The sequence below is a fragment of the Penicillium manginii genome, assembly GCF_028828005.1.
Source record: "Penicillium manginii strain IBT 31320 chromosome Unknown utg000002l:1.0-5564898.0:1.0-5567710.0, whole genome shotgun sequence".
In the NCBI taxonomy this organism is placed as follows: Eukaryota; Fungi; Ascomycota; class Eurotiomycetes; order Eurotiales; family Aspergillaceae; genus Penicillium; species Penicillium manginii.
In genome coordinates this window covers 98966-124464 of record NW_026643103.1, presented here as the reverse complement: position 1 = coordinate 124464, position 25499 = coordinate 98966, and the positions used below count along the sequence as shown (strand labels likewise).

Here is a 25499-nt window from a genome sequence, read left to right as displayed (position 1 = left end):
TACCTTAGTGCTGTATATTAGTATTAGTGGCAGACCAAGCACAATCCACTAGATTCACGGGTACAGACTCATATTCAGTCAATCTTATACTATATTTCGGCTATAACTGTAGTGTAGCTTATGATTGTGAGTTTAGCAGCGTTTCTGGGCACTTGGCTAGTTCTATAACAGGCATATCTTTGAATCCACTTAGTGAGGGTCCTTATAATAGATTGCTGACATACATAGCCTAAGGTCTTAATGCTGGTTCTTATTATGTCGCTATAGACAATCATCGGAGAGATGTTGCCGCAGAAGACCGTATGGGGGGTTCGTCTGGATAGTTTTATCAAGAGAAACGATGAGGCAGTTAATAAATTTAGAGAAAGAGACTATAGAAGATTGCTATATATTGTTGCTATAAACGTAAGTCACCCTGTTCAAGGCCAAAATTGACATTGTAGTGATACCACCGGCGCCTCAAGCCGATCCTTTCATGCCAGACTCAGACGTAAATACCCGGAATCTTTCGATTTTTCCAAACTTCATATCCATCCCGGCTTCATGGAAGCTCCTCAAGTGCTTCTGGCGGGTTAGCTATATTGCCCACTGGGCGAGTGTTCCACTCGGAAAGGATGTCAAGGAGTCTGCGCCGAGAGCTATCTAGCGACTGATCGAAGGCATATAGCTGAGCAAGCTGGTCTTCTTGCTGCAGCCTACGACGGTGGCCTTCCTGGCAAAGCTGAGTATTACTATTTCGTAGCTCTTGATTCGCAATCTGGTTGCGGCATTCGACCTCGATCTTCATCAACTAGATGCAGTTGCCGCCTTTCTGAATAGCGATCTGCCTACGCCTGTATACACCTACATGCCACAGGGTTTCGCTACACAAGGACGATGTTGGAGACTTAGAAAAGCGCTATATGGACTCCGCATCTCGCCGAAGCTATGGCAGCAAGAAGCATCGGCAGTATTGACGAAGCTAGGCCTGGTACTAGTACCTGAAGACCCCTGTGTGTTTGTCGGAGCTGGAATTATTGTCTTCTTCTACGTTGACGATATCCTTGTTGCTTCACACCAGTCTGCGAGGGATAAAGCTGCCTCTATCGAGAAGGAACTTCACCAACATTGGGAGCTTACCGATCATGGTGACGCAGGCTGGTTCTTAGGGATTCGCATACTTAGGGATCGACAGCATAAGAAGCTTTGGCTTTGCCAGGACACATACATCTCAAACATGGCAGCTAAGTATAACCTTACAAACCGACCACCAGTTTCGACACCAATGATGTTGGAAGAATTGAAACAGTTTGATGGCACTGCACAACAAGGAAGTATCGATATATTCGCGCAAAAGATTGGATCTGCTCAATATTCGACCACGATTACACGCGTTGATGCCGCCAAAGCGACAGCCAAACTTGCGCAATTCATGAAGAACCCTGGACCAATACATCTCCAAGCAATCGATCGAGTAATCACCTATCTCTACCACAGTCGTCACCTTGCTATCGAATATGGCATCAATAGCGGACGTCCATCCGTCTAATACGCCTCAGATGCCTCATTCGGTGATAATACAGGTCGCAAAAGCTCCGCAGGTTACATTTGCCAGGTATACGGAGGTCCTGTTGATTGGAAAGCCTCAAAGCAAGCGACTGTGACAACATCTACAACCGAAGCCAAATTTCTTGCGCTATCCGATGCTGCGAGATCTATACACTACTGGGAGCGCCTATTTACACGAATCGGTTTCAAACTAGATCATTCCATCACCTTGAAATGTGATAACCAGCAAACGGTCGATCTAGCGAACAACCCTAGCGGAAAGCTCCATACGAAGCTTCGCCACGTCGATATACACGGTAGCTAGGTGCGTCAGGAAGTGGAAGCAGGACGTATACGTGTCGAATGGGTGCCTACAGCGAGTATGGTGGCCGATGGCCTCACCAAACCGTTGCCACGACAAAAGCACGAAGCCTTCGTCAGGATGTTGGGGATGGCAGAATACCGAAGGACTAGACAAGAACGGTTAGCTTAGTTTAGGTAACATTCCATACAAAATAGGTGGAAAGATACATGAAAACAAAACAGATTTCTCCACTATTCTGCGCGCGCGTTACACTAGGCTTTCACCATTTCTGACAATGGGCCTCTCTCCGACGTACACGTGTTGGTGTTGTATTGAGCTATATGGGGACTACATAGACACTAAGTGAATAGCCTACTATCTCGCAGATATGACGAAATTGATATAACCTTCGAGTCGAGACCTTGGACCCTTGGAAAGCATATGGATTCTTTGAAGTCGCGGGTAAAAGCACATCGACTAGTCAATTGAGTCTATGCTGTAAAATAGTTCTTTAAATATTTCCAGGGGATTTGTTCCACTACTGACTCCAAGCTGATTAGACAGATGGTGTAGGCACCCTAGGGAACTCCTCCAAGGCAACTGGATCTGATCGACCCGCCAAGACATGTAGGGGCCATGTAGCTCCATGTAGCTCATGATTGCCCCTCTTACCAACAGGGGGCTGAGGAGTCTAGAGGAAAATTGACCCTGGTGAGAAGTAGAGAGTTAGAAAAGGAAAAAGGAAACTAAAGATAGCGGAAGGCGTGGCGATCCCAAGATCCACACATCTTCTCCATTGCTCGAAAGGTGCGCTTTAGGTGTGCCAGTGCCTGTAGGGAGGCCTGATTGGACCGTGCATCATAACTTCCCACCTCGAGCCTCACACTTCCCTCCTGCAAACGCCCGCGACCGTCGGCATATATAATGTGGAATGTGCATGGGAATCCCCAGAGGACTCAAATTGAACTTGAACTTGAATCCTTTTTACGACTTGTCCCTTGAACACCTGCAGTGGTTGCATCCCTCGTGAATATCTAACGTTATCCCTACTCCCGAATCCTCTGAAAGGAACTTCAGTCATAAAAACCCTCGGCCTCTTTTTGGGGGGGGTTTTTGTTTTTCATTTTGGAGAGAGCCGCCCGCTACCTCATCTACAGTCATGCTGCGCCATGCATCTGATGGATCAGACTGCAGTGCAGCCTCGTTAGAAGACCAAAGTGACAACCATCGGAAAGGGCTTTCTTCCGCCATCGCCAACAAAGAACGCGTGTCGCAGTCGCAATCCACAGGAAAGCTGGCCTGTGACATTTGCCGAGAACGTAAATTACGCGAAGCCTCTCCGAGAGTGAACAAAGTACCTATATGCTGATTCCGATCTACAGGCAAGGTCCGTTGTGACCGGAGTGACCCGAAATGTGGTCGTTGCGCGCGGCTTGGCTACGACTGCAGCTACCAGGGACGAAAGAGATACCGTGCAGTTCAAGCGGATATGCCACGCCAATTATCGGAACTCCAGAATCGATTAGGTAAATGGCCCCAAATCTCGAATGAATTGCAACCTTGCTGATCCTGGTCCGATGGTCTTAGCAAATGCAGAGGCGCTCCTGCGCACAACTCCCCCCCACAACATCATTTACTCCCACCCCCACTACTATTCGCCAGACTCCGTCCCACGTCGACTTATGCTGGCTCCAGAGCCATGTAACACCTCCAATGGATCGTGCCTTTGAGGGCCTGGACATGTTAGCGAATTTGACCGAGGACATTCCCGATTTCTGGGGAGTAATAGATCCGGCGCTGGGCCTGACTCCCGACGCTCTTCCACTGCTATCCGGTGATACGCCTCGGCTACCCACCCCATTTGACACAGGTTATCTCCATACTGCGGACAGTCATTCCATGAGCTCTACTTTCGAACCCTCTCTCTTTTCGACGCATGAACTAGAAGAGCCGATTTCGCCACCCGAACTCGCTGCCTTGTACTGTATTTCTCATATCCTCTCTGACGAGAACAGGAGACTAATAATCGACTTTTGCCCAGGCACCAAAAGTACTTTGATGTTTTTTATCCCGTTCTGCCCATTCTAAACCAATCACGATTTCGTCAAGAATGGACCCAGGATCCAGTTTCCCCCCGAATTCGGGGACTAAGTTATGCCGTGGCCCTGATCGGCTCGATGATTGCCCCAGAGTACGCCCACCTCCAGTCTCCTTGTTACAACAATGCCCGCAAATATATCGAGCTCTGCGAGCGCGATGATGATGAGACAAACATGATGTGCTTGAATGCCTTTCAAGCGTTAATATTCATCATTCGTTACGAGCTAACGAAAAAGCACTTTGTTCGCGCGTGGATGACCCTCGGCCGTGCTGTTACCCTTGCTCAAATACTCGACCTGAGCAACATCGATGGCGCGCCCGCGGATCGACATCAACGCGCTGGATCCCATAAATGCCCCATAGAGACAGGATATATTAGCAATTTGCGTGATCCAGCCACGATGGAGGAAATTCGACGTTCCTTCTGGTCTTTATACATCTTTGAGAGTTATGGGAGCGTTCGTACCGATAGACCTTGCACCCTAGAAGAAGAAAGCCTGAGTATCTTTCTCCCATCTCCGGGTGAGCTCAAACAGAACTTTCTGCCTAGCCCGATGCCTTTTATCAGCGAACCAACGAAATTGACTGGGGTTGGATATCTGACCTCCTTCGCTGCGGTGACCATCATGGTCAAGCTAGCCCGCATTTGCTTCGAGCACGTGAGTATTGTCTCTCGCAGTGCCAGTGACTCTGGCTTCTGGGATCGGCACTACCGCCTGGTGAAGACGATAAATGACTATACTGCCATCTTCCAACGATACCTGACTGCGAAGGCTGTCCGGGAAGATCCATTGGCATTTTCTCTACACCTCAATCTGTGTGCAACACATATTAACCTTCACGAGGCAGCGATACGCAAGGTTGAAGATCAAGACCTGCCGAAGCTTGTTGCAGCCGAAAGTCGAAAGTGTAGTGCTGCCGCGGCATTTAAGATTCTTGGAGCCATTCGCATGAATTGGCCTGTGCAACGGTCGGAGGTAAGTTTTTGTTTCCCAGTGCTTTATGTAATGTCAGCTTCGTGTCCAGTCTGACTCATTGTAGCGCGACCACTTCACTCTCCAAGCGACGTTCATCGGATGGCCCATTTCCATGAGCCTCATTGCCCTTAGCCGCAGTCTAGCCAATGGTGATACCACTCCGATCGGCATAGTTGACTCTCTGCGCTTGCTACGTGCTGCTCTCGATCAAGTAGAGGAACCTGATGGGTATTGGCACCAAGCCAGCGGTGCTGCAGTGACTGCCTTGGCGAAATGGGACGAGCAACAGCGCGAGTCTCGCTCCGTTGAGTGATTTGAAGTTACTGGACATACCTTGAGCGGATATGAACAGTAATCCTTGAATTTATCCGGGAATAGGCTAATCTAGGTCATATGATATCTCAAAGTAGATGATATCAGGGCTCACGGAGAAATTGTATCGACAATTTTATAACTAAAGGTTTGAGCCAGCGGAAGGATGTGATACGCCTACTCACTTTGTGTTGAAGTTGTGACATGCTATTGGGTTGATAGTAGGAGCCAATTCCAATTCCATAATTTGCTCGCACCCGCAGACGTCTCTTGTGAAAAATTTCAGAAGATATTCTTCTCGGTTCTCCATAGGGTAATCTTGCCTCCTTTTCATTTGTATATACTCAAATGAGATGTCTGGACCCCAGACCACAAATGCTGGGAATCACTAGGCAAAAGCCACAACAGCGTCGAACCCAGGCACAGAAACAGTCCCATCAGGAATGGCCAAATCTGCTGTAGCTCTCCATTCCAAGCCCACCATGGCTGCACTCGCTTCGATTGTTGCTTGCGCTTAGCCAGTCCCTGCTTCTTCGCCTCTGCGGCGATAGTATCCTGCCATCCGAGAAGACCCTTCTGCTCAGGAAAATCAACAAAACTCAATTTATTGCCCGTGCTGCACAGACTAGCAATATTAATGGCCAGCTGATCCAGACCAATCCACGGGGTGACCCAGCGCTGCTTGATGTAAAAGTACCACCCGTCAAATGCCTGCAGGCGCGTAAGATCCCCACCGACCTTGACGATAGCCTTGACGCGCTCAATTCGCGAATCCTGATACTCCTGCATCGCGGCGCTGATCTCTACCGTTGACGGTTTCTTATTCGGGTGTCGGTGCAAGAGTGCATGCAGTTGATTGGCAATTGCGACGCTGTCTTCCATCGCCGTGCATCCGCCTAGTGCGGAGTTCGGCGTCACCTTGTGAATCGCGTCGCCGGTCATTACCGTCCGGCCAAAGAACCAGTGGTCTAGAACGCCTTCTTCTAGTGAGATCAGCTGGGCTTTTGTTCGGGTGCGCCATAGTTCGCCGAAGACGACGGACTCGCAGATTGGATAGTCGGCCAGCTTGCGGGCCAGGGCCTCCATGTCTTCTTCGGTGAAGCGCGCTCGATTTGGCCATGTGCACTGCTGATCCTGAGGGAGCTTGCAATGTGCGATGTACGAAATAAAGGTTGGCTGACAGAGAAGGAGGAATGAGAAGCGGTCATTTGAAATCGAGTGCATGTCGTGTGGGCCTAATCCGGGGATCGGGGGACATTGGGCTACGATGGCATTATAAGTGGTGACCATCGCTGAAGGAAAGAAGGGTTAGCCTTGAACTAGATGTTCGGACTGGAATGTCGTACATCGCTTTTCGGCGGCGGTGATGAAATGTGGAATTGTTTTGTTGGCTTTTTCCCACATAATCTCACGCACCTTGCTGTGCACCCCATCGGCTCCCACGACCAGATCTCCGACAAGCTTGGTCCCATCTGACAGGATTACCTGGGTTGATTCTGCTTCTTCGATGATATCGACGACACGATGGCGCTCGAAGACTTTTGACTTATCAGGAAGGCGATTGTAGAGGATCTGTAGGAACAGCTGTCGGTTCAACGTGCGCGTATCGTATCCTGCACTGGACAACGAATGTTAGTACGTGCAAATCCCCATCTATAGGCCTTAATTCCAGCATTTACTTACTATTTCTTGACCATAGGGAAGAAGTCGTTTTCTAAGAAGCATCGTCCGTCTGGAGTGCGGTAGTAACATCTACCCATGGTCGAGCAACTATCCAGCACATCATCCTGAATACCGAGTTGATGCAGAATCCGACATCCGTGAGGTTGAATAGTAATAGTTGTTCCGAATGGTGGTGCAACGACGCCTTTATCCAACACAAGATAGTCGATTCCGGCTTTGTCGAGGCAGTGGGCTAAGGTCAAGCCAGCCACGCCAGCTCCGACAATAATGACCTGGAACGGAGGCCCATATTGAGAGGGAGGCGGGGATTCTGTAGTACGGGCAATCATTTCTCGGTCCCTTCGCTTGTAATGTCTCTCTAACCTTGCTCCTTCGTCATTGTTGCTTGAGACGGCGGGAATGCACCTTATGAGGAGGGACAATACCTCCCATCGAAACGGTATATTGCGACAGATACAGTCGGTCTATACCCACGGGGATTGATACGGCCGACACTGTGTTTTCAGAAAGTCCGCGCTGCCCGTGTTGAAACCGTGGTCGAGAAACGGCCCCCTGCGGCATGTACATAGGTCGGAGACGGAGTTGGGGCGGCCGTCCATGAACAAGGATCAATTAGGGCTCCCGTCATTCCCGTCATTCCCCTTCACGATCTTTCGACTCTACTAGTATACTTCTATATTATGATCCCTGCCACGCAGATTCAACAGGTATGTGAGAGAAAAAAATGCCGCATTGTACAGTGAGCCATTTGGTCCAGATGATTCGACCATCCCCATACCATCTTCTTGCCCTCGGCATCCTTGGTGTATCCTCTATCTGGGGGGTTCATCGGGTACTGGGGCCACATGTTTGATAATTTTGATACAATAGTGGCCACAGGACATCTACCCGATGGGCGTGTCATGCGAATGAGCTACACCGGGATTGACGCATTGGATCATCAAATGACACCAGTGATAGCATTCTACGAAGTCCTCAGTAATGCATTATCCTTAGGTCCCCGTCTTCTCTTTTTCGACATCAATTTTGTTGTCGTCTGTACCAATGTCTGGGTCATGATTGAGAGTCGCCGACATGGTGTGCAGAGCAATCTTTTGAAATAGTACGTGTTGTGTACAGCTGAGCTGTTGCCAATGGTCGCTGGCTAACTGCGCATACATAGCCCGTTTGCCTTCATGGTCATATGGAACTTTATTGGCGCTGCTCTGATCCAACCTCATTATCTCTACTTCATTGTCCAAAACAACCTTACGCAGCGAGACCCTACGATGCCCCGACACGAAGCCATCGCACTTTTTCTCACGACTATCTTCGCTATCCTTTGTCCATCTCTCATCTTTGCCCCAGCCTTGCTGGGAGTAAGCTCCTGGGCCCATCATGGACTAATTGCCGTTTTCCATGCCACTCCCATACTGCTTGCTATGATTTTCTATCTCAGCATGCAAGTCTTAGGCTCTCCAGTCGGTCGATGTCTGACCAGATCTCGAACTGTAACCGACCCGAAGATCCACCCCGATCAGCCCTGGCTAGTAGGGTCTTATATCATCGCAGGCATGGCATCAGGGGCAGTGCATCTATTCACCATGATCACGGGTTTTAAGACGCGTGACCCAGACGCAACCCTTTCCCGGCTCCTCATTCCAACCTGGAAACGACTTGAGACGGCAAATACATTGCCATTGTCATGGACTGGACAAGGGGTTAATACATCCATCGCACTGAATATGTCTACTGCGCAAAGAGATAAGACCGCCGAGGTCCTCGAGCAGTTCCACCTTTTTAGCCAATTTGATTGGATTGTGGTCTCGCTGGCTTGTGTCGTGTTTGCTTATCTCCTATTGTCTCGAGCTAGGAGGAGCAGGTCAGTTGGAGGAAGTATCGATACCCTGATCTCCAAAATGTCGGATGTTGAAAATAGAGACTTGGGTCTTTTGCTTGCTGGGGCGGTGTTGTTGGGCCCTGGAGCGGCTGGATCGTTCGGGCTGGCGGTGCGAGAGACAAAGTTGCGGCAGCAGTGGAATCGGGCTAGGAAAATGAAGTAAATGAGATCGGATGCGTATTGGGGCTGTGGCTCTCAGGGGGGATCAGAGACGTATTGGGACTTCAGGCAGTATAGAAAGACTTCAGTGACCTTGCCTTGACTTTCTGGTCTTGAAGCCGAGAGATATAAATTCAACGAGAGATTTTTTTAGAGTGGAAGGTTTTGTTCCAAAGTTTATTGAAGTTTATTCTTAATTTGCGGCGAGCCTCCAATTTATGTTGTGGGTTGATATTTAGTCCAATACTAGTACCTCTGGTTGACTTCCAAGTTTCAACTTGAACTTTCCCAGCGTAAGATTTGGATTGTTGGAATATATTTGAATTTTAAAGTAACACTACGCATGACAGCGAGTTCCGCGTTATGATCAGATCAAAAACTTCAGATCATAAACCTTGGAATAAAACTTGAATCTTTGAATATTAAAATAAAAGCCGTAGAAATTATGAGCTAGATAAGAGAGAAGTGAAAAATTTGACTTGGAGGCTTCCTTGAAATGCAAAAAGCACCTCCATCTATATTATTGGTGCCAGGTCTCAACAATCACAGATCGCCAGTATTCGTAGATTTTAAGCCTCTTCGTCGCCGGAGCCCGCTCCCTTCATCTTTGTTTTCTGAATAGAGCCAATCGGTTAGTTTATATAATTGGGTTTCAAGTAATACCGACAAGAATGAAGCTTACCCCCAAAGGCGGCGTTAGAACAAAACTCAATATACCAGCCACCAAAAAGAACAACCACACATTGCTCATCGCACTGGTAATTTGAGGTGCGACCAGTGCTCGCTCCGACTCCGACAGTGCCTTGTAGGTCCGGCTACTCGTGCCGGCAACAAGGTTAGAAATGTCGGTTGCATTCAGCTTGGGCATCGCGTGTGACACTTTTTGAATTGCAATATTCTGATAAATTGATCCACAGATTGCAAGGAAGATGACCATACCAAGGTCTTGGGCTATATAAATAGATTTCACGGTTAGTTTGTCTCATTCTTGGATTGAGTAGGCCCAAACTGGTGTCTGAAATTCTCTTACAAATAGCCATTGCGCCCACGGCATTCGCGATGTCTTTTGGGGCAACGAGAGATTGTACAACGGGGAACCCAGCGACAACGTAACAGCCTGCCCCAGAGCCGATGAGGATTGAGTAGCCATATATTTTGGCATTGGGTGTGTGAATATCTGCAGTGTCTAGATTTCACGCTTCTTATTAGCAGGAATTTCTTTTGCGCGTTATGGTGAAAGCGAGAAACAAAGAGTAGAAACGAACACATTAATGCCGTTCCAACAACGACGAGAGCACTGCCGAAGATATGCCATGGCAGAATATAAGGCAGCTTCGGCATGAATGTCCCATTGGCCATGGCGAAGACGACCATGGAGATGATGAAGGGAAGCAGGCGAACTCCTGCATCTAAGGGACCGTCTCCCTATCCGCGAGCAAACTGTTAGCTAATTCTTACCCACTGTAGTAATGGTACACCACATACCCGTGAGAACTGAAAGAACAATGGAATATAGTAGGTCATTGCCTATGGCACCATTGTCAGTATCAGATAATTTTGTTTTTTGTCTGACATAGAACGACAAACCAGCACGACACCCGACACCAAGAACATCTGCACCTGCAGATTTACCAAAATAGGTCGTCGGAGGAAATGGGCTGGATAAAGACGGTTGTCCTTCTCCACGCCTGGATGAAACTTTGCCACGGCAATACAGACGAGTAGAAGCACTCCAGCGACAACCCACAGGGCAATTTCATTCCCAGAGCTCCAAGGATACAATGTACCACCAAAAGTGATCGCCATGACCAGGCAGGCAGCCCCTGCAAGAAAAGTGGTTGTCATGACCCAATCTATCATACGGCATTTTTCTGACCAGCTTTTGAGCGGCTGGGGGTCCACACTTGGGACAAGGAAGAGGTAGGCGGGAGCGAAGAAGGCTCCAATCGGGAGGTTTATGTAAAAGGCCTAGGATAGTGATATGTTAACTATAAGTACAAAAACGCGTCAAAGGACGTGAAGACTCACCCATCGCCAGGTTGCAGAACTATCTGCAAAAGCGCCGCCGACCTATCAATCGACCGCCACGGTGAGTCGTGCTCTGGACTAGTACGTAAAAAAGAAACAAGCCAAGACTGGACCTACCACCGGACCTAAAACACTTCCGATTCCCCAGATAACAGTGCTGCCAGCCATATAAATCGGTCGCTCTTTGAGTGTTGTCAACATCGCCACAAAGCTCAGCGTCCCTGAGTACATCCCTGATCCTCCCACGCCAGCGATGACACGACCAAGCACGAGGGCGGTCATATTCGGTGCTGCACCACACACAGCGCTTCCGATTTCAAACAGTAAGATATTGAAAAGATAGACATATTTGGCGTTGAACACTCCGTAGACCTTACCCCACGGCAAAACGCACATGGTACCGAGAGCAAAGCCGACTCCGATCCATGGGAGGAGGGAGACTTCGCCGAATAGGTCGAGAATCACGGGCTGAATGTCAGCAACCTATGCCAATATATAAAGTGAGATAATTTCTCGCGGACAGGTCTTATATGAAAAGTTAGTGAGAGGGGCATGAGCACTCACGATAGTGTTGTCCAACGCGAAGAGAAATGTTGTCGAGATCATGGATGCGTATGCAATTGCCCACTGCACGCCTGTCAGCTTCTCTTTTTAATTACCACATATGATTTTGGAGGGATTAGCTACCTTCCACCCATGAATTGGACGAGGCGATGTTTCTTTAGGGATACCATTCTCGCTAGAGTCGGTGCTAGCAAGCATACCATTGCTACCCTGTTTTTCTGAGTCCACATCCATACCAGGCACACTTTAAAGAAATAATAAAGGTTGCAGAGCTTATGGAAGTTACGAAAAATCACCAAAGAATCATAAATGGAGCGATGCTGCCTCTATGGGTTGATATCAAGTTTATATAGAATCCCTCAAAGGAAGAGTTAGGGCTCCGAGCGGCCGCTCCAACTCCGTGTCTTGGCGCCCCACCAGCCGCCCCAAGTCCGTGTAAGCTCATCCTCACTCGTCACTCCTCGTTGTGGAGTCCATTCGCCTTTTTCGATGCCACCGTCTTTACCTCTTCCCTGTGAGCTGTCAATTCCTCGGGAACTCGTCGTGAATGAGTATTCATATACTCCTGGAGCAGCCCCCGATAGTCCTGCGGTCGGTACGGGACGAACCACTCCTCAAAAATAGTCTTCTTCCGACGGGGATTGAGGCCAAGATCTCTCATGAGAATGTCCAAGTACTAATCCATGCAACAAACCCCTGTCAGAATTTGGAACCGGTAGTATATAATGACTTAAGGGGCGATGGGTGGCCGGCTTACCGAAATATAGTCATAAATGAAATATGAGTGCTTCTTCCCCTGTTCAATATATCGCTTTCGAGTCCACGCATTGAAGGTCGCTGCCTCTAGCTCCATTTCCTCCTGGCAAGGGATGTCCATCCAGTCGTTTAGGAATGCAAACCCCCCACAATGCTTGAAGTTCCACTGCCAGTGGTGTGAAGGCAGAGTGAATGTGACCCGGGAAAACGATGGATCTGTCCCCTTTGGCCGCCAATTCAGGAACAATGAGACGACGGTAGTGCCGATTTGGCCCCTGTGTGTGCTTTCTCTCCTCAAGTGCCTCGAAAGGCGAGTTCTTCAGGATGGGTAGCTGGTTGTTCACCTTCTGCTCGGCCTGTGCGTCCAGTACCGTCCACTTGGAGAATAACGAGGAGTCGTAATGGAGGCCTAGTTCTTCCTGCAACGAGGGGCTGAACGTATCATATCCCTTCTCAAATCCGGTGCAGTGAATCACAATGTCTGTTGGCACGGAAAAGCCGTTCTTGAAGTTGACAACGTCCAGATGCGAGAGCGATTCTATCTCCGTGCGGTGCACCGTGACATCTCCCTCGTGGACGACTTGCCAAAAGTCCGGTACGGTCGCTATTCCGACACCTCCACTGCCCCAGAAAAGCCTATATTCAGTGACTGATTAGCTGTGGGAAATTTGAGCGAGGTATACAAAAGAAAGCCGTACCCGTCTGTGTGAGGCCAGGGCCGCAGATGCTCAGTATGCTCATCATCGCCGAAGCGCGCATATCTACCTGCCAGAGCTGTGGCAAATTGCCAATAGACACGCATAAGTGATCTTCCAATCACGCTTCGCTGCAAAAACCCATCCCAGAGTCCATTACAGCTCATGATGCTGGGGCTAAAGCTGGATGCGAATCGAGTGGAGATGTGATCCGATATATGCCACAGTCCCATGAACGTCGGGGCGAATATGGAAAATGCCCCAGAGGCACTCGGTCGGATAACCCAGTCTACCTTCTTTCCTGCTTTGAGTAGTTGGTAGACGGTGTCATAGGATGATTTCGAGGCCCCGACTACAGTCGCTCGCTGGATCGCGTCGCTCTCAATCAAGGACAAGTTAGAGGCGATGTCTAGCGAATGGATGACAGGTTTGTGGAAGCTCTCTCGTGGTCATTCTGGTCTGATGGGACTTGAATTGGCGCCCGTGGCATAGATCAACTTCTTACATTCGATCTGGCGAGCCCCAGAATGTGTTTCCACTATCCAGCCTTTGTGATCGGCATTGCGACGCACGTGAGACACTCGAGTCTGAAGACGAATGTACCGCATCAGGTCATTATCTTTGGCAAAGCTGGCCAGATAGTTGTGGATTGCTTGTCCGGATATAAAACCATCGGGCGAGATACCCTCATTCTTCATTGGATAGAACGAGTACTCAAAGAGCGGGTAGCTAATCTGCGCGTAGAGACTGGGATAGATACGCTCCTGGCTCCAGATCCCACCGATAGTTTCTCCGTCATCCAGTACAACAAGATTGGTCTCCGGGGCAAGCTTCAGGTACGTCTGCGCTGCCACCAACCCATACCAACCTAGCGAAGTGAGTGGAAAGCCTGGACAAACGTACGAAGGGAGTCGCCAAAACACTCACCAGCACCCACAACAAGGACGTCAACCTGCTCCATGATTTCTGCTGGGTAGGTTATTGGAATGGTGACACGTCGGAGGATGGAATGTGGCCTGTTAAAAATCGCAAAGTTGGCGAAGAAATTCCGACCCGATTGCTCTCGATCTGGAATAAATAATCAAGGCTACTAGTAGTCTTCCTATTTTGGCTCTTTAGCCAGGATTTCTGCTATTTTGAATTTGCTTTTATCTGAGGCACTCTAAGTCTTACTACTCGTTGAAAATCAAAATCATCTGAGTCACAAAACGAGAAAGCTGATTTCCTGATCAACAAGTGTGTCACCTTTCCCGACAAGAACACCTAGGTAATGGAGTAACCACAGGGTGAATGTCAATATCAGCACCGGTCTGTACCTACGACAGGAAGCTCTCTGTCTGTGAAATTTTAGGAGGTAACACCCTTGGTCTCACAAACGAAATATGATCGATTTATCCCTGCCAATAATATGTGGACGGGGCATCCCCAGAGCACCTAGCCACGGCATGCTCCCGTGGGTACTACGGGTCCCCGCCGCACGGAATAGCACTTCTGTCCCGAATGACTCGATCGCCCCGCGATATTAATACCATTGAAGCGGCACGAAGCCGATTGGTGCTGGGGGCATAGGCTATCCAATGGCCATGTAGGTTGGTTTGAGTAATTTGAGTGTTACCAGTATCAGATTTAGACTCATTTGTGGGCGAATTCCTATCTCGCGTGGTGGATAGGACCAGAAGGTCGATTGACCATGACTAGTATACAGCACCTAGACCTGCCTATTGATGTCTTGCCTGTCAAATGCCAAGGGTGGCGATATGCTGGAAATATTAGGAAGCAGCTCGTATTTATCACTATATCCTTTCGGAAGTTGACCGAGGACAGAAAATGAAAGTACATGACCCCTTCGATTCATATATCCCCGAGATGTCTATGATCAAGTCCACGGGTAGTAACCTGGAAGAGATTATTTCACCTCCTGAAAAGAAATAGTCGTAAAGAGACTTAAATTGAATGTAGGCAATGGGGGTCAGAATGTATAACCGAAGAAATCCCGAGCTGTACTTTTCCCAACGACCCGATGGCCACTCAACGATCCTTCAATGCCACTCTTCGTGATCAGATCATTATTGGCAAGTCAAACTGGTAGATTGGCGCTTAATCAAATGCTGAAATCGGAGTTTGCAACACCAATAGGGGCTCATGTATTGCGCAGTGATCGGATCCTAGTCCTTATTTCGCCGAAAATCCCCAATGATATCGCACCAATTTACTATAAACCCACATCACAACACCTCCCAACGACCGAAAACCGGCAGATGGCACGTTAAAAATAAAGAAAATCATACGAGTCGAGATCTCTCATTTCCGTTGTCGCAAGAATTGGCATCTGGGCTTGAATAAGTGAAGCCGACCGATATGGCGGTTGTACCCAATGGAACAACAGCCACGCAGCCGCGATAGTCTTGGAAGTTCAGCCGTCCCCGCCCGCCAAGCGCCAAATCCTTCCTTTCAACGTCAAAGCGTCTCTCGGCAGTCTCTTCTTGTTGCTGTAACCAAGCTCCGACAGCTCTTGGCCGAAGCTAAATTTCTTTTGGACATGCCTTTGCGGGATTTATCGGTCAACTTCCGTATGTCTTTGACTGTGGTGCACGGGGTTGAACTGGCATGACAGGGGGTGTGTATCATGAACTTGGAGACCCATGGATGTCCATGTGGATGACACGCACCCCGGATACTGTTCCTGGCCCCGCCCCCGGATTTGGTCCCGAGGTCCTTACTGCTAGTATAAATATTCCCCAGATTTTCCCCGGAGACTTAAAGCTATAGCCAACTCGATCAACACTCCTCCTACCAATTTCGACCCTCTGTACGAAGACCTGCTTTTTCCCCCTTTGACACGCCCATTATGGCCGGGGCTAAGAAACCAGTCAATATCTTTCGACTGAAAAATACTGGCGAGCCGAGCCAAATTTTCAACTGGAGACTATGGTTCGCTGTCATTTCATTTGGTCTTATGGGTGCCGCCCGAGGTGTCGATGAAGGCTTGATATCGGGCGCGTTCAACTCGAAGGATTTTCAGAAATACATCAACTACGACTCTTACAGTGAAGTGGAAAAGACGAACATCAAAGGAGATGTTACCGCCATGGTGCAGATCGGTTCTGTCGGTGGGGCTCTTTTGTATGTTCTCCCTCATCGCCATCGAATCAGATTTTGGGAATTTTCTAATTCAATGTAACCATGCAGTGCATTCTTAGTTTGTGACCGTATTGGCCGTATCTGGGCTACTCGCCAGCTTTGCGTTCTTTGGATTATTGGAATCGCTATCTTCATGGGAAATGGTGGTAGTTTGGGTGCTGTTTACGCCGGGCGGTTTATTGCTGGACTGGGTGTTGGTCAAACTGTTGTGGTGGCCCCTGTTTATCTCGCTGAGATCGTATGTTATTTTCCTTCCTTTGATCTCTTAGACACTAGCTGACGTTATTTACAGGCACCTGCTTCCGTCCGAGGTCTTTGCACCTGTGTGTTCACTGGCTTCGTCTACCTTGGTATCGTGCTGGCCTACTTTGCAAATTATGGCTGTGAGCTCAATATCGGCGATACAACTCATAACCGATGGGTATGTGACAAGAAGATCCAGCATATCGACTTATTACTGACAGTACCTAGCTTGTACCGACCAGTATTCACATAATGTTCGCAGGAATCATCTTCATCCTCTCATTCTTCCAATACGAATCTCCTCGTTATCTTGTGAAGCGAGGCCAACACGAAAAGGCGATCGAAAATCTCTCAAAGCTCCGTGGTCTTAATCCAGAGCATGAGTACGTTGTTAGCGAATTCACTGCCATCCAAGCAACACACGAAGCCGAGCTCGAAGCCACTATGGGATCCGGCCCGATCGGTGTGATCAAAGAGGCTTTCTGCGTCCCATCGAACCTTTACCGTGTCTATTTGACATTTATGGCGCAAATCCTGTCCCAGTGGTCTGGTGCTGGTAGTATTACTGTCTACGCACCGGACTTATTCAAATTGCTCGGTATTACAGGCAGTAACGAGAGTCTGCTCGTCAGTGCGATTTTCGGAATTGTTAAATTGGTCGCAGCGATTGCTTGTACCCTGTTTCTGGTCGATGTTATCGGACGTAAACGTGCTCTTCTCATCGGCATTACACTCCAAGCCATCTCAATGGTATACATTGCTGGCTTTTTGAGTGCTGTTCCTGAAATGGGTGTCGTCGATGGCTTTGAGCTACCAGCAAACAAAAAGGGTGCCAGTGAAGGTGCGATTGCAATGATCTATCTCTCGGGCTTTGGATGGGCCCTGGGATGGAACTCTATGCAGTATCTTTTGACTGCAGAATTGTTCCCACTGCGGATTCGTGCCCTTTGCACTTCTATGGCGATGACTTTGCATTTTGCGAATCAATATGGCAACGCGCGCGCCGTGCCTAATATGCTTTTGCCTACCTCCCAGGAGGAATTGACCCCAAGGGTACTTTCTGGTGTTTTGCTGCTATCACTATCATTGGTGGCGTTTGGGTTTGGTTTAGCATCCCCGAGACGGCTGGTCGCTCTTTGGAGAGTATGGATCGTCTCTTTGCGTTGCCGTGGTACAAGATCGGAAGATATGGAAATAAAGATGCCGATGAGCGTGATCAATTTGTTGAAGACAAGATGGAAATGGTTGCTCAATCCCAAGGAACAGCTGAACATTCCGAGCGAGTCGATAAAGTCGATCCTTCAAGCCGCGTGTGATCAATTGACCAGTGTCGTCCTTGATTGCTCATCGTCGACTCGAGGCCGGGCGAGAATGGACCTCGGGACATAATTTTCCATCCCAAGATACCTACCTAGGTAGGTACTGCTGAGAACTGGTGGTGGTGTCTCCTTGAGGACTTCGAGTTTGTTTTGTCTTTGGAGTAGCTATTTATGGCTTAACGAACAGTTCAGTAGTTACAAATGAAACGATGTCTTTAATTTAGGCCATCATAAATGATTTCCATAATTCATTCACATGCAAATAAAATGCGGCTATATACATCAAAATTTCCCAACCGATCTATATGAAATCCAATCTTAACACCAAAAACAGGGCTGATAATGAAGTAACCAAAACGAATAGTGAAATAGAACTAACTTCAGAGCTCAACAAACTCATGACGAAGAAGCTCATCAGTCTTAAGCTGACCCAAATAGCCGGAAACCTTAGTGGTCAAGGTATCAATCTCATAGCCAAAGTACTTATAGGCTGCCTTTCCAGGGAGACTGTGACCGAAACGCTTCACACAGATACCGGCATCTGCGTAGCGCTCCCATCCGTTAGGTGCGTAAGGCTCGATCACAACGGCCGGGATTCCGCGGTGACGTCGGAGAACATCACGCTTGTACTCGAGTGGCTGCTTCTCGAACAGACGCTGGCAGGGGAAACTGACAACGCGGCTGGCGATACCCTGGGCCTTTAGCTTCTCAGCCACTTCAAGAGCGAATGAAAGCTCGGCTCCAACACCAATCAGAGTGACAACGGCCGACTCATCCTCGGTGAGAACATACGCACCGCGGGCCACTCCATCGCGTCGGGTTTGAGATAGTTGAGGGAGAGTCTGGCGGGAGGTGGAGATGATAGTTGGGGTCTTCTTCGCTTCAATAGCGGCAGTCCAAGCACCGGCGGTTTCCTCGCTATCGCCGGGACGGATGTATAAGAGGTTGGGCATGGCGCGGTACAGAGCAGCAAGCTCAATAGGCTGGTGAGTGGGTCCATCCTCGCCCATGCCAATGGAGTCGTGGGTTGCGACATGGATGATCTGCAGGTGCTGGAGAGCGCCCATCCGGACGGCGGGGGCGGCGTAGAGGTAGAACATGAAGAATGAAGAAGTGACCGGGATAATTGTATTCGGGGCGAATGCGGCCAGGCCGTTGGAAATGGCAGCCATGGCATGCTCACGGACACCATAGTGAATATAGCGACCGGAATAGTTACCGTTAATGCCGCAGGTGGTACGCAGGTCGGGCTATCCTCTTGTCAGTCCTATGCAAAATCATTGTGAAGTCACGGTTCAAACTTACGTGTTGGAAGTCAACCTTGCCGGGCCAGATCATGTTGACAGATGGGGACAGATCGGCAGTACCGACCATGAAGTTCTTGCATTCCTTGGCGATAGGGTTGAAGACCAAACCGCTGGAGGCGCGAGAAGCAGTTGGCTTCTCAGGGAAAGAGCTGGGGATGTGCTGCTTCCAGTCGGCCGGCAGCTCACCTCGCACACGAGCCTGGAATTCCGCTCCGAGCTCTGGGTTCTGAGCTGTGTAGTTGCTCACAAGCTGGTTCCACTCCTGCACATGTTGCTCTCCGCGAGCAGGGATATCCTGGAAGAATTGACGAACAACATCCCCAATGACGAAGTGCTGCTCGGGGTTGAAACCGTAAAGCTTCTTCATTTCAGCGACATTGTTGATGCCAAAGGCGGCACCGTGGGCAGTGGCAGTACCGGCGACTGCGCTGTCAAGGCCAATAACAGTGCGAACATTAATGAAAGTGGGCTTCTCCTTGGAGGCGCGAGCTTGCTCTAAGGCACGGACAATTGCCTCGATATCGAAGCAACCATCCTCGACATCAATGACGTCCCATCCACATGCACGCATCTTCGCATTGACATCCTCGGTGTTAGTGAGGTCCACAGATCCATCGCAAGTAATCTGGTTATTGTCGTAAATGACGGTCAGGTTATTAAGTCGGAAATGACCGGCGAGAGAGATGGCCTCGAGACCGACGCCCTCCTGCAGACAGGCATCTCCGATCATGCACCAGGTGTGGTTGTTAACAACGTCGAATCCAGGGCGGTTGTAGGTGGCAGCCAAGTTCTTGGTGGCCATGGCCATACCCACCGCATTCGCGATACCCTGACCCAATGGACCAGTGGTCACCTCCACACCCTCGTGTTCAATCTCGGGGTGACCGGGGCAGAGAGCGTCCACTCGGTCGGAGTGGTAAGACTTGAGTTGGTCAAAAGTCATGGCCTTGTAGCCGGTCAAGTGGAGGAAGCTGTACTGGAAGAGACATGTGTGGCCTTCGGATGCGATTGTCAGTACACTGAGTTTTGCGAGGCGACCAAGATCGAGAAATAGGGCGCTTCCACGTACCATTGGAGAGAACAAAACGATCACGGTTGAAGAAATCCGGGGAGTGTGGAGCGTAGCGCATCACGTACTTCCACAGCGAGACACCAATTGCAGCCATGCCGATGGCACCACTGTAGTGGAAAGGTTAGAACGCAGTCCGTTTGCGCATTGATAATATGAGTATGAACATACCCAGGGTGACCGCCGCTGAACTGTTGGCATAGATCGGCGATGAGCAAACGGAATGTCTTGAGGACCAAGTCATGATCACCGGACAGCTTCTGCACCAATGGAAGGGCAGAGGGCGCAGCCTTCTGGACTCCGTTTGTTTGTGTCATGATGGAGTGAAGGAAGTGCGGAGGAGAAAGAAAGGATGAGAAGAAGAGAAGAGACGAAAAAGATGGAGATTTCCCCGCCTCGCTCCTTCCTCGTTCCTTTTAAAACCTGGGGAGCTCGGAAGGTCGCACCTTCCCAACTGGGCTGCGTCGACAAACATAGCCCGATTAGGAAAGAATGCTAAGTTCCCCATAAAAGAGGCAGCCGCACCCACCGCTGATGTAATCAGTTCCAGTTCCCCCGCATCCCAATTAGGAAGTGGCAACCACCCACAGTCACCCGCAATCGCCCCTCGCTCGGCCCGATAATCGACTGCCGAATGTCTTCGGAGTCGGGGCTATTTCTACCATTTCTGGTACCTTTTACCCCCCCCCCCCCCACATTCAAATCAGTTCCACACAATTAGGCGGGTATCAATTTGGTCATATTCATATCCAAGCACTAACATCTTGCACAAAATCAAAGTCATTACCTACTGCAAGTGCCCATTATGAAGCTATCGTACATCGTCTAGATCTTGTAACATAATGAATTTACTCCTGCACTTCCAGAATTTAGCTGGTCAGAATTGTCTGAGACAGCCATTTAAGCATGTCGCCCTATGGTGGCTAAAATGCATCATTTTCTACGGTATCCCGGCATAGATCTTCGAGGATTTGGCATTTCTCTCTCAGATAACAATAATAGTTCCCAGCCGAGTCCTCGCGGTGACCATAAGACTTGAAAATAAGATGTACCCAGGCACGAGATCTTGGAATTAGTTTTACTAAGAATTGACTTTACTATATCCCGAGGTCCAGGGCTCTTTAAGTTGTCTCTCCCTCCAACCTTGGAAATGACCCAACTACTCCTACGACCTCAATCTCAAGGCAAAGCCTTTAGCTATACATACTGCTAGTGAATGTGCTTGCATGTAGCTGATACGCAGATTGTAATACAATAATCGATCAATCAATGTCTCCAATCTCTGGGGGACGAGCATAATAAGTTTCCCAATCATCACAACTCCGCATCTTGTGAAATCCTGGCAGTACTACCCAACGCCAGGACATTTTCATCCAGCCGACATTGTGCAGGGTACACCCCTCAATAGGCTCCTCTGCCTCAGTCTCATGGCCATTAGCAATGTCCTCTTCATCAAGTACCTCAGGCTCCCATTCACCATAAATCATGCGAACAAATCCTGTCTCATCCATGTCAGAATCCTCAGGGACATTTAAGACTGATTCCATAGCTTCCTGGTCCACTGCGATAAAAAATCTGTAACGGCCATTGGCTGCACGATAATTTTCAGGAACATCCTGTTCCTCTTTCAATGAAGTCTTTGCCCATTGATTAAAGTGCTCACGTAAAGTAGCAGCTGTCGCGCCCTCAAAAGAGGGGTTTTCCAGGACTGTTGGCATATATGTGTCAAGGAGATCAAGGCCGTTGTAAGACTCAAGGTGATTTGTGACTTCGTTCAGGAAGCGAGCCATGAACTTCTCCCAGTCAGAGTTGTTTTGGTATGTGCATCGATAGATCACAAAGCCCCATTTTTTGAATCCGTCCTTCTTGAGCAGCGCCTCGATAATATCCGCCTCATTCAGACCGGCACTCATCGCGGGAGTACGTTTTGAGGGGATCATTATTGCTGAGGGTGTGGTAATGGTATTCCGGAAATGTGATGGTTTATGCGCGGGCTGCGCGAGATGTGAAGGGCGGCAGGTAATGGGAGCAAGGGCGAGAACAAATCTTCGACGGGCGGAAAGGGCAGATTGGCCGTGAAAACGTGGAGAGCAGACATTTGGAAGAAGTCTCCTTCCAATCATGGGTGTGAAAGTCTCTCCTTGGTGTTTTTGTTATGAAATGACGGGGGGGGTAAGAAAGAAAGGTTGGATCGTTTAGGGAGCTGGGCATGGCTTAGGGGCAAGCAGGAACGTTCCAGGGTTGCAAGGTTTAAAAGTGGGGATCCAATCGGGCCCGCATGCCCCCAGTCCAGCTGTAAACCTGTGTAAACCTGTGTCTGTCTGGGTAACAGGAGAAGTGGACCTGCGGATAATATTATCAGAGCGAAGCATCCAAAACACCAGGCCAATCCTATAGCGTCGATCAGGGGTTGCTAAGATATAACGGCGGCTCCAGTTCTAATACATCACACAAGATTTTAGGAAGCCTGGACAGTCGCGGATACATGTGGATTTGAATCCGTTAGGAGAGTTCAACAAATCTCCACCTCCTTGTCTTTTATATAAGGAGGCAAAATTTTTCAGATTAGGTTAATATAACGGGAAAACCTTGGATCATGTTGAGATAGATGACATGAATTGGCGGTGTCGATCACGGAGTACACTATTCCGATTACATCGCTTCGTGAGGGATAGGAATAAGACTTGAAAGAGATATAAAAACCTTGTAATATAGAGTTCTTGAGGATCTTCAGGAATTAGTTTTGTTTCAATCCGGAATATACTGTCCATCTCGGTCGTGCTATCCTTGCCTTGCCCAGTCAATATCTTAAACCTTTTACAATAAGGATATATTGTAATATCTGATTTTGAGATAGTAGAAAGTTAAAATACCTTTACTCTAGTAAGCTATACTATAATATAAAATGCTAGGATAGATAAACTAATTCCTATAAATATAGTTATTCAAGGTAAAAAAAACTATATAGTTAAGTAAATACTTAAGGCCCTAGAAGAAAGCAACATTTTGGAGAAATATAATTTTATACTATTTGACTATAAAAAATTAAATACTATATATAACTTACTTGATAGTAGTATCTATAGATTATTTAAATATATCAGTTCTACAGAGCTATATGTAGCCTCCCAAAAATCTCAAGGAATTCGCTGCTTTTTGTGGTGAGAACGACTTGCACTTCATTTCGGATGGGATATATGCTTTCTCGGTTTTCCCGAACCCTACAATTCCAGAAGCGACTTGATTCACTTCTATTCTCAATCTGGACCTGCAAAATCTCGTCGACCCGACCCGCATGCATGTTCTCTATGGCGCGAGCAAAGATTTCTGTGCGAATAGTTTACGAATGGGATTCGTCTGCACAAACAACGAGGGTATTATGGAATCAATTTCTAGTATTGGGCAGGTGCTCCCAGTTTATCAATTATGGCTACTTGCTAACTTGGGCCGCGTTTAGTATATTTTCTTGGTCGCCTCATATCCTACAGGATACCTGGGCTGGGATGTTAGAAGACCAGCAGTGGTTGGACATATCCATGGCGCAAAAAACGGCTTTCGTGCTAGATAGATACCAGACGATCACGAATATTCTTTCTCGGCACGGTATTCCGTATTTTGATATGTACGCAGCAGATGTGAAATCACACTTGTGGCACGAGCTGATCCTTCATTGGGAATGCAGATTTATTTCTCTGGGTTGATCTTCGGCATCCACTCGTGTCGAAATCTTCAGTTCGGCATTCGGACTACGGCGCATTAAAAACCACATCCCCAGGTGCCTCCTACAGCCTCGAACTCGAGCTGAAGATAGCAGATATTTGTATGGAAAACGGGGTCATGATCGCTCCGGGCCACGTATATATGGCGGAAGAATATGGTTGGTTTCGAATCACGTTCACCGTGGGACAAGATGCATTGGAAGAAGGACTGAAGCGTTTTTTAAAGTCTGTCGAAGAGATGGAATTGAGAAGTGAGGGCTGGAAAACAACATGATCGAGCAAGCAATAAATTGGCCCCTGGTTCTTTTTATACATGTACCTGGGTATCACGACTATGTAATTATAACCTGTTGAAGCTTCTTCTGGTGCCTATTTATGCATAGAGAATGCCATGTCTGACACCATGACGGAGATCAGGGCAGCCTATGATGTATATTTATTAACCTGTTTGCAAAGAGCAGAGTAAAGGCATACCGGTGGCAAAGGAACTCACCAAAGATAGATCAAAATTTTCAGCGACGATCACATCCAGCGTCAATCGTTTGGACAGCTCCCGGTCCGGTACGCTTGTGGTATATTTACCAACTGGGGGCTGATGTTCGACTCTGTCGACGCTCTCTCGGATATGCACAAGAGTCCTATCACCGAGTGAGACTATCCAGTTACAATATAATGCATTCGTAGACCGAATATGCAGTGTGACCATTCTGTCCGCATCTCCCTTCACGTCTTGGGCCGCAGCATTTCGAAATGTCATGTCAAATCGATTGACCCAATAGGCACTTGTTCTATGGGTACTTGCGATCTCTGAATCTTTGTTTGCGGCTTTGCTACTACCACTACTACCTGGTAGTCGAACCAACCAGGGGCCTCGCTTGCGCCACGCGGGTGTCCAAATCTTTTCACATTCGAATAATGGAAGACCTGAAGAGTCACGGATATCTCTCACGCCTTTTCTATGGTAGCTGGGACCACTGGCTGTAAGGAGAGTTGTGTCATCGCTATCAAACTTGACAGCATATTCATCGATGGCCTTGGTGTCGTAGCGGGGTTGAAGATATAGCCGGCGCTCGAACTCGCTGATGTGCTCCGGTCGCAATGCTATATTGAAGGGGGCGGGTTCGATATTCCGATTGAAACTCATAATCAATTTGAAGTCACAGGTGGTATTATCGAGGTTGGTGGGATTGGGCTACACATTCTGGGACTAAAATAATTTCGAGGCTGGGATGGGGGCGAAGTTCACAGGGAGAGGTCTGAACACTATTAGGACTAGTTTATATCAAGGTCGGGGGCCAGATGGAATAAATTAGATAAGTTAGGCCACGAGACTCAAGAAAAGACCCACATTGAAGATCTGTCAAATCAGGTTTAAGTTCACCTCTATTTAATACATTTTGGTGGGAAAGTTAACTGGTCGTTACTAGTAGTGACGTCAGTAACAACGCGAGAACGAACTCGAAGTATACAAAACCTTGGAATGATCAGATCGAACAATAATGAAGCTTTCACAGATTACTACTACTATTAGTACCCATGACAGGTGGTTTCCCAGGTTTCTGATACTAGTAGTAGCCGACAACCTTGGAACTTGAAGCTGGGCAGGTCTGGATCGAGGCTCTGCTCAAGTCCAAGTTTGTACCCAAGGAGTAATAACTAGTAGTAGCGATATGTATTAACTTGAAGAGCCTCGAATTTTATTAGAATCGAAAAGCAA

The 25499-nt window shown here is 48.2% G+C and overlaps 10 protein-coding genes across 10 annotated transcripts; 4 read left to right on the top strand and 6 right to left on the bottom strand.

Annotated features, from left to right (window-relative positions):
* Positions 1-2990: 2990 nt before the first annotated feature.
* N7533_001328 (uncharacterized protein) lies at positions 2991-3357 on the top strand (the record flags this gene model as incomplete). Its single annotated transcript, XM_057097978.1, has 2 exons — positions 2991-3185; positions 3214-3357. The coding sequence occupies 2 exons, from the start codon at positions 2991-2993 to the stop codon at positions 3355-3357; spliced, it is 339 nt and encodes a 112-aa protein (XP_056963114.1).
* A 64-nt stretch (positions 3358-3421) lies between these two features.
* N7533_001327 (fungal specific transcription factor domain-containing protein) lies at positions 3422-5221 on the top strand (the record flags this gene model as incomplete). Its single annotated transcript, XM_057097977.1, has 3 exons — positions 3422-3810; positions 3873-4908; positions 4973-5221. 3 exons carry the CDS (start codon positions 3422-3424, stop codon positions 5219-5221), a joined length of 1674 nt encoding a protein of 557 aa, XP_056963113.1.
* A 329-nt stretch (positions 5222-5550) lies between these two features.
* On the bottom strand, positions 5551-7232 carry N7533_001326 (FAD-dependent oxidoreductase; the record flags this gene model as incomplete). The annotated part of the gene is made up of 3 exons (XM_057097976.1): positions 5551-6512; positions 6567-6838; positions 6904-7232. The coding sequence occupies 3 exons, from the start codon at positions 7230-7232 to the stop codon at positions 5551-5553; spliced, it is 1563 nt and encodes a 520-aa protein (XP_056963112.1).
* A 516-nt stretch (positions 7233-7748) lies between these two features.
* On the top strand, positions 7749-8945 carry N7533_001325 (uncharacterized protein; the record flags this gene model as incomplete). Its single annotated transcript, XM_057097975.1, has 2 exons — positions 7749-8005; positions 8066-8945. The coding sequence occupies 2 exons, from the start codon at positions 7749-7751 to the stop codon at positions 8943-8945; spliced, it is 1137 nt and encodes a 378-aa protein (XP_056963111.1).
* Positions 8946-9510: 565 nt separating this feature from the next.
* N7533_001324 (MDR family MFS transporter) lies at positions 9511-11767 on the bottom strand (the record flags this gene model as incomplete). The annotated part of the gene is made up of 10 exons (XM_057097974.1): positions 9511-9555; positions 9624-9892; positions 9972-10127; positions 10207-10366; positions 10427-10468; positions 10529-10909; positions 10970-11011; positions 11087-11452; positions 11534-11596; positions 11657-11767. 10 exons carry the CDS (start codon positions 11765-11767, stop codon positions 9511-9513), a joined length of 1635 nt encoding a protein of 544 aa, XP_056963110.1.
* A 566-nt stretch (positions 11768-12333) lies between these two features.
* N7533_001323 (cofactor FMO1 FAD enzyme) lies at positions 12334-13945 on the bottom strand (the record flags this gene model as incomplete). Its single annotated transcript, XM_057097973.1, has 4 exons — positions 12334-12925; positions 12988-13393; positions 13490-13852; positions 13912-13945. The coding sequence occupies 4 exons, from the start codon at positions 13943-13945 to the stop codon at positions 12334-12336; spliced, it is 1395 nt and encodes a 464-aa protein (XP_056963109.1).
* Positions 13946-15832: 1887 nt separating this feature from the next.
* On the top strand, positions 15833-17684 carry N7533_001322 (Major facilitator superfamily domain general substrate transporter; the record flags this gene model as incomplete). Its single annotated transcript, XM_057097972.1, has 5 exons — positions 15833-16107; positions 16174-16363; positions 16418-16546; positions 16597-17421; positions 17490-17684. The coding sequence occupies 5 exons, from the start codon at positions 15833-15835 to the stop codon at positions 17682-17684; spliced, it is 1614 nt and encodes a 537-aa protein (XP_056963108.1).
* Positions 17685-18067: 383 nt separating this feature from the next.
* On the bottom strand, positions 18068-20380 carry N7533_001321 (transketolase family protein; the record flags this gene model as incomplete). Its single annotated transcript, XM_057097971.1, has 4 exons — positions 18068-18937; positions 18993-19990; positions 20064-20173; positions 20235-20380. The coding sequence occupies 4 exons, from the start codon at positions 20378-20380 to the stop codon at positions 18068-18070; spliced, it is 2124 nt and encodes a 707-aa protein (XP_056963107.1).
* Positions 20381-21325: 945 nt separating this feature from the next.
* On the bottom strand, positions 21326-22003 carry N7533_001320 (uncharacterized protein; the record flags this gene model as incomplete). The annotated part of the gene is made up of 1 exon (XM_057097970.1): positions 21326-22003. The coding sequence occupies one exon, from the start codon at positions 22001-22003 to the stop codon at positions 21326-21328; it is 678 nt and encodes a 225-aa protein (XP_056963106.1).
* A 2148-nt stretch (positions 22004-24151) lies between these two features.
* On the bottom strand, positions 24152-24926 carry N7533_001319 (uncharacterized protein; the record flags this gene model as incomplete). The annotated part of the gene is made up of 2 exons (XM_057097969.1): positions 24152-24205; positions 24276-24926. 2 exons carry the CDS (start codon positions 24924-24926, stop codon positions 24152-24154), a joined length of 705 nt encoding a protein of 234 aa, XP_056963105.1.
* Positions 24927-25499: the final 573 nt, after the last annotated feature.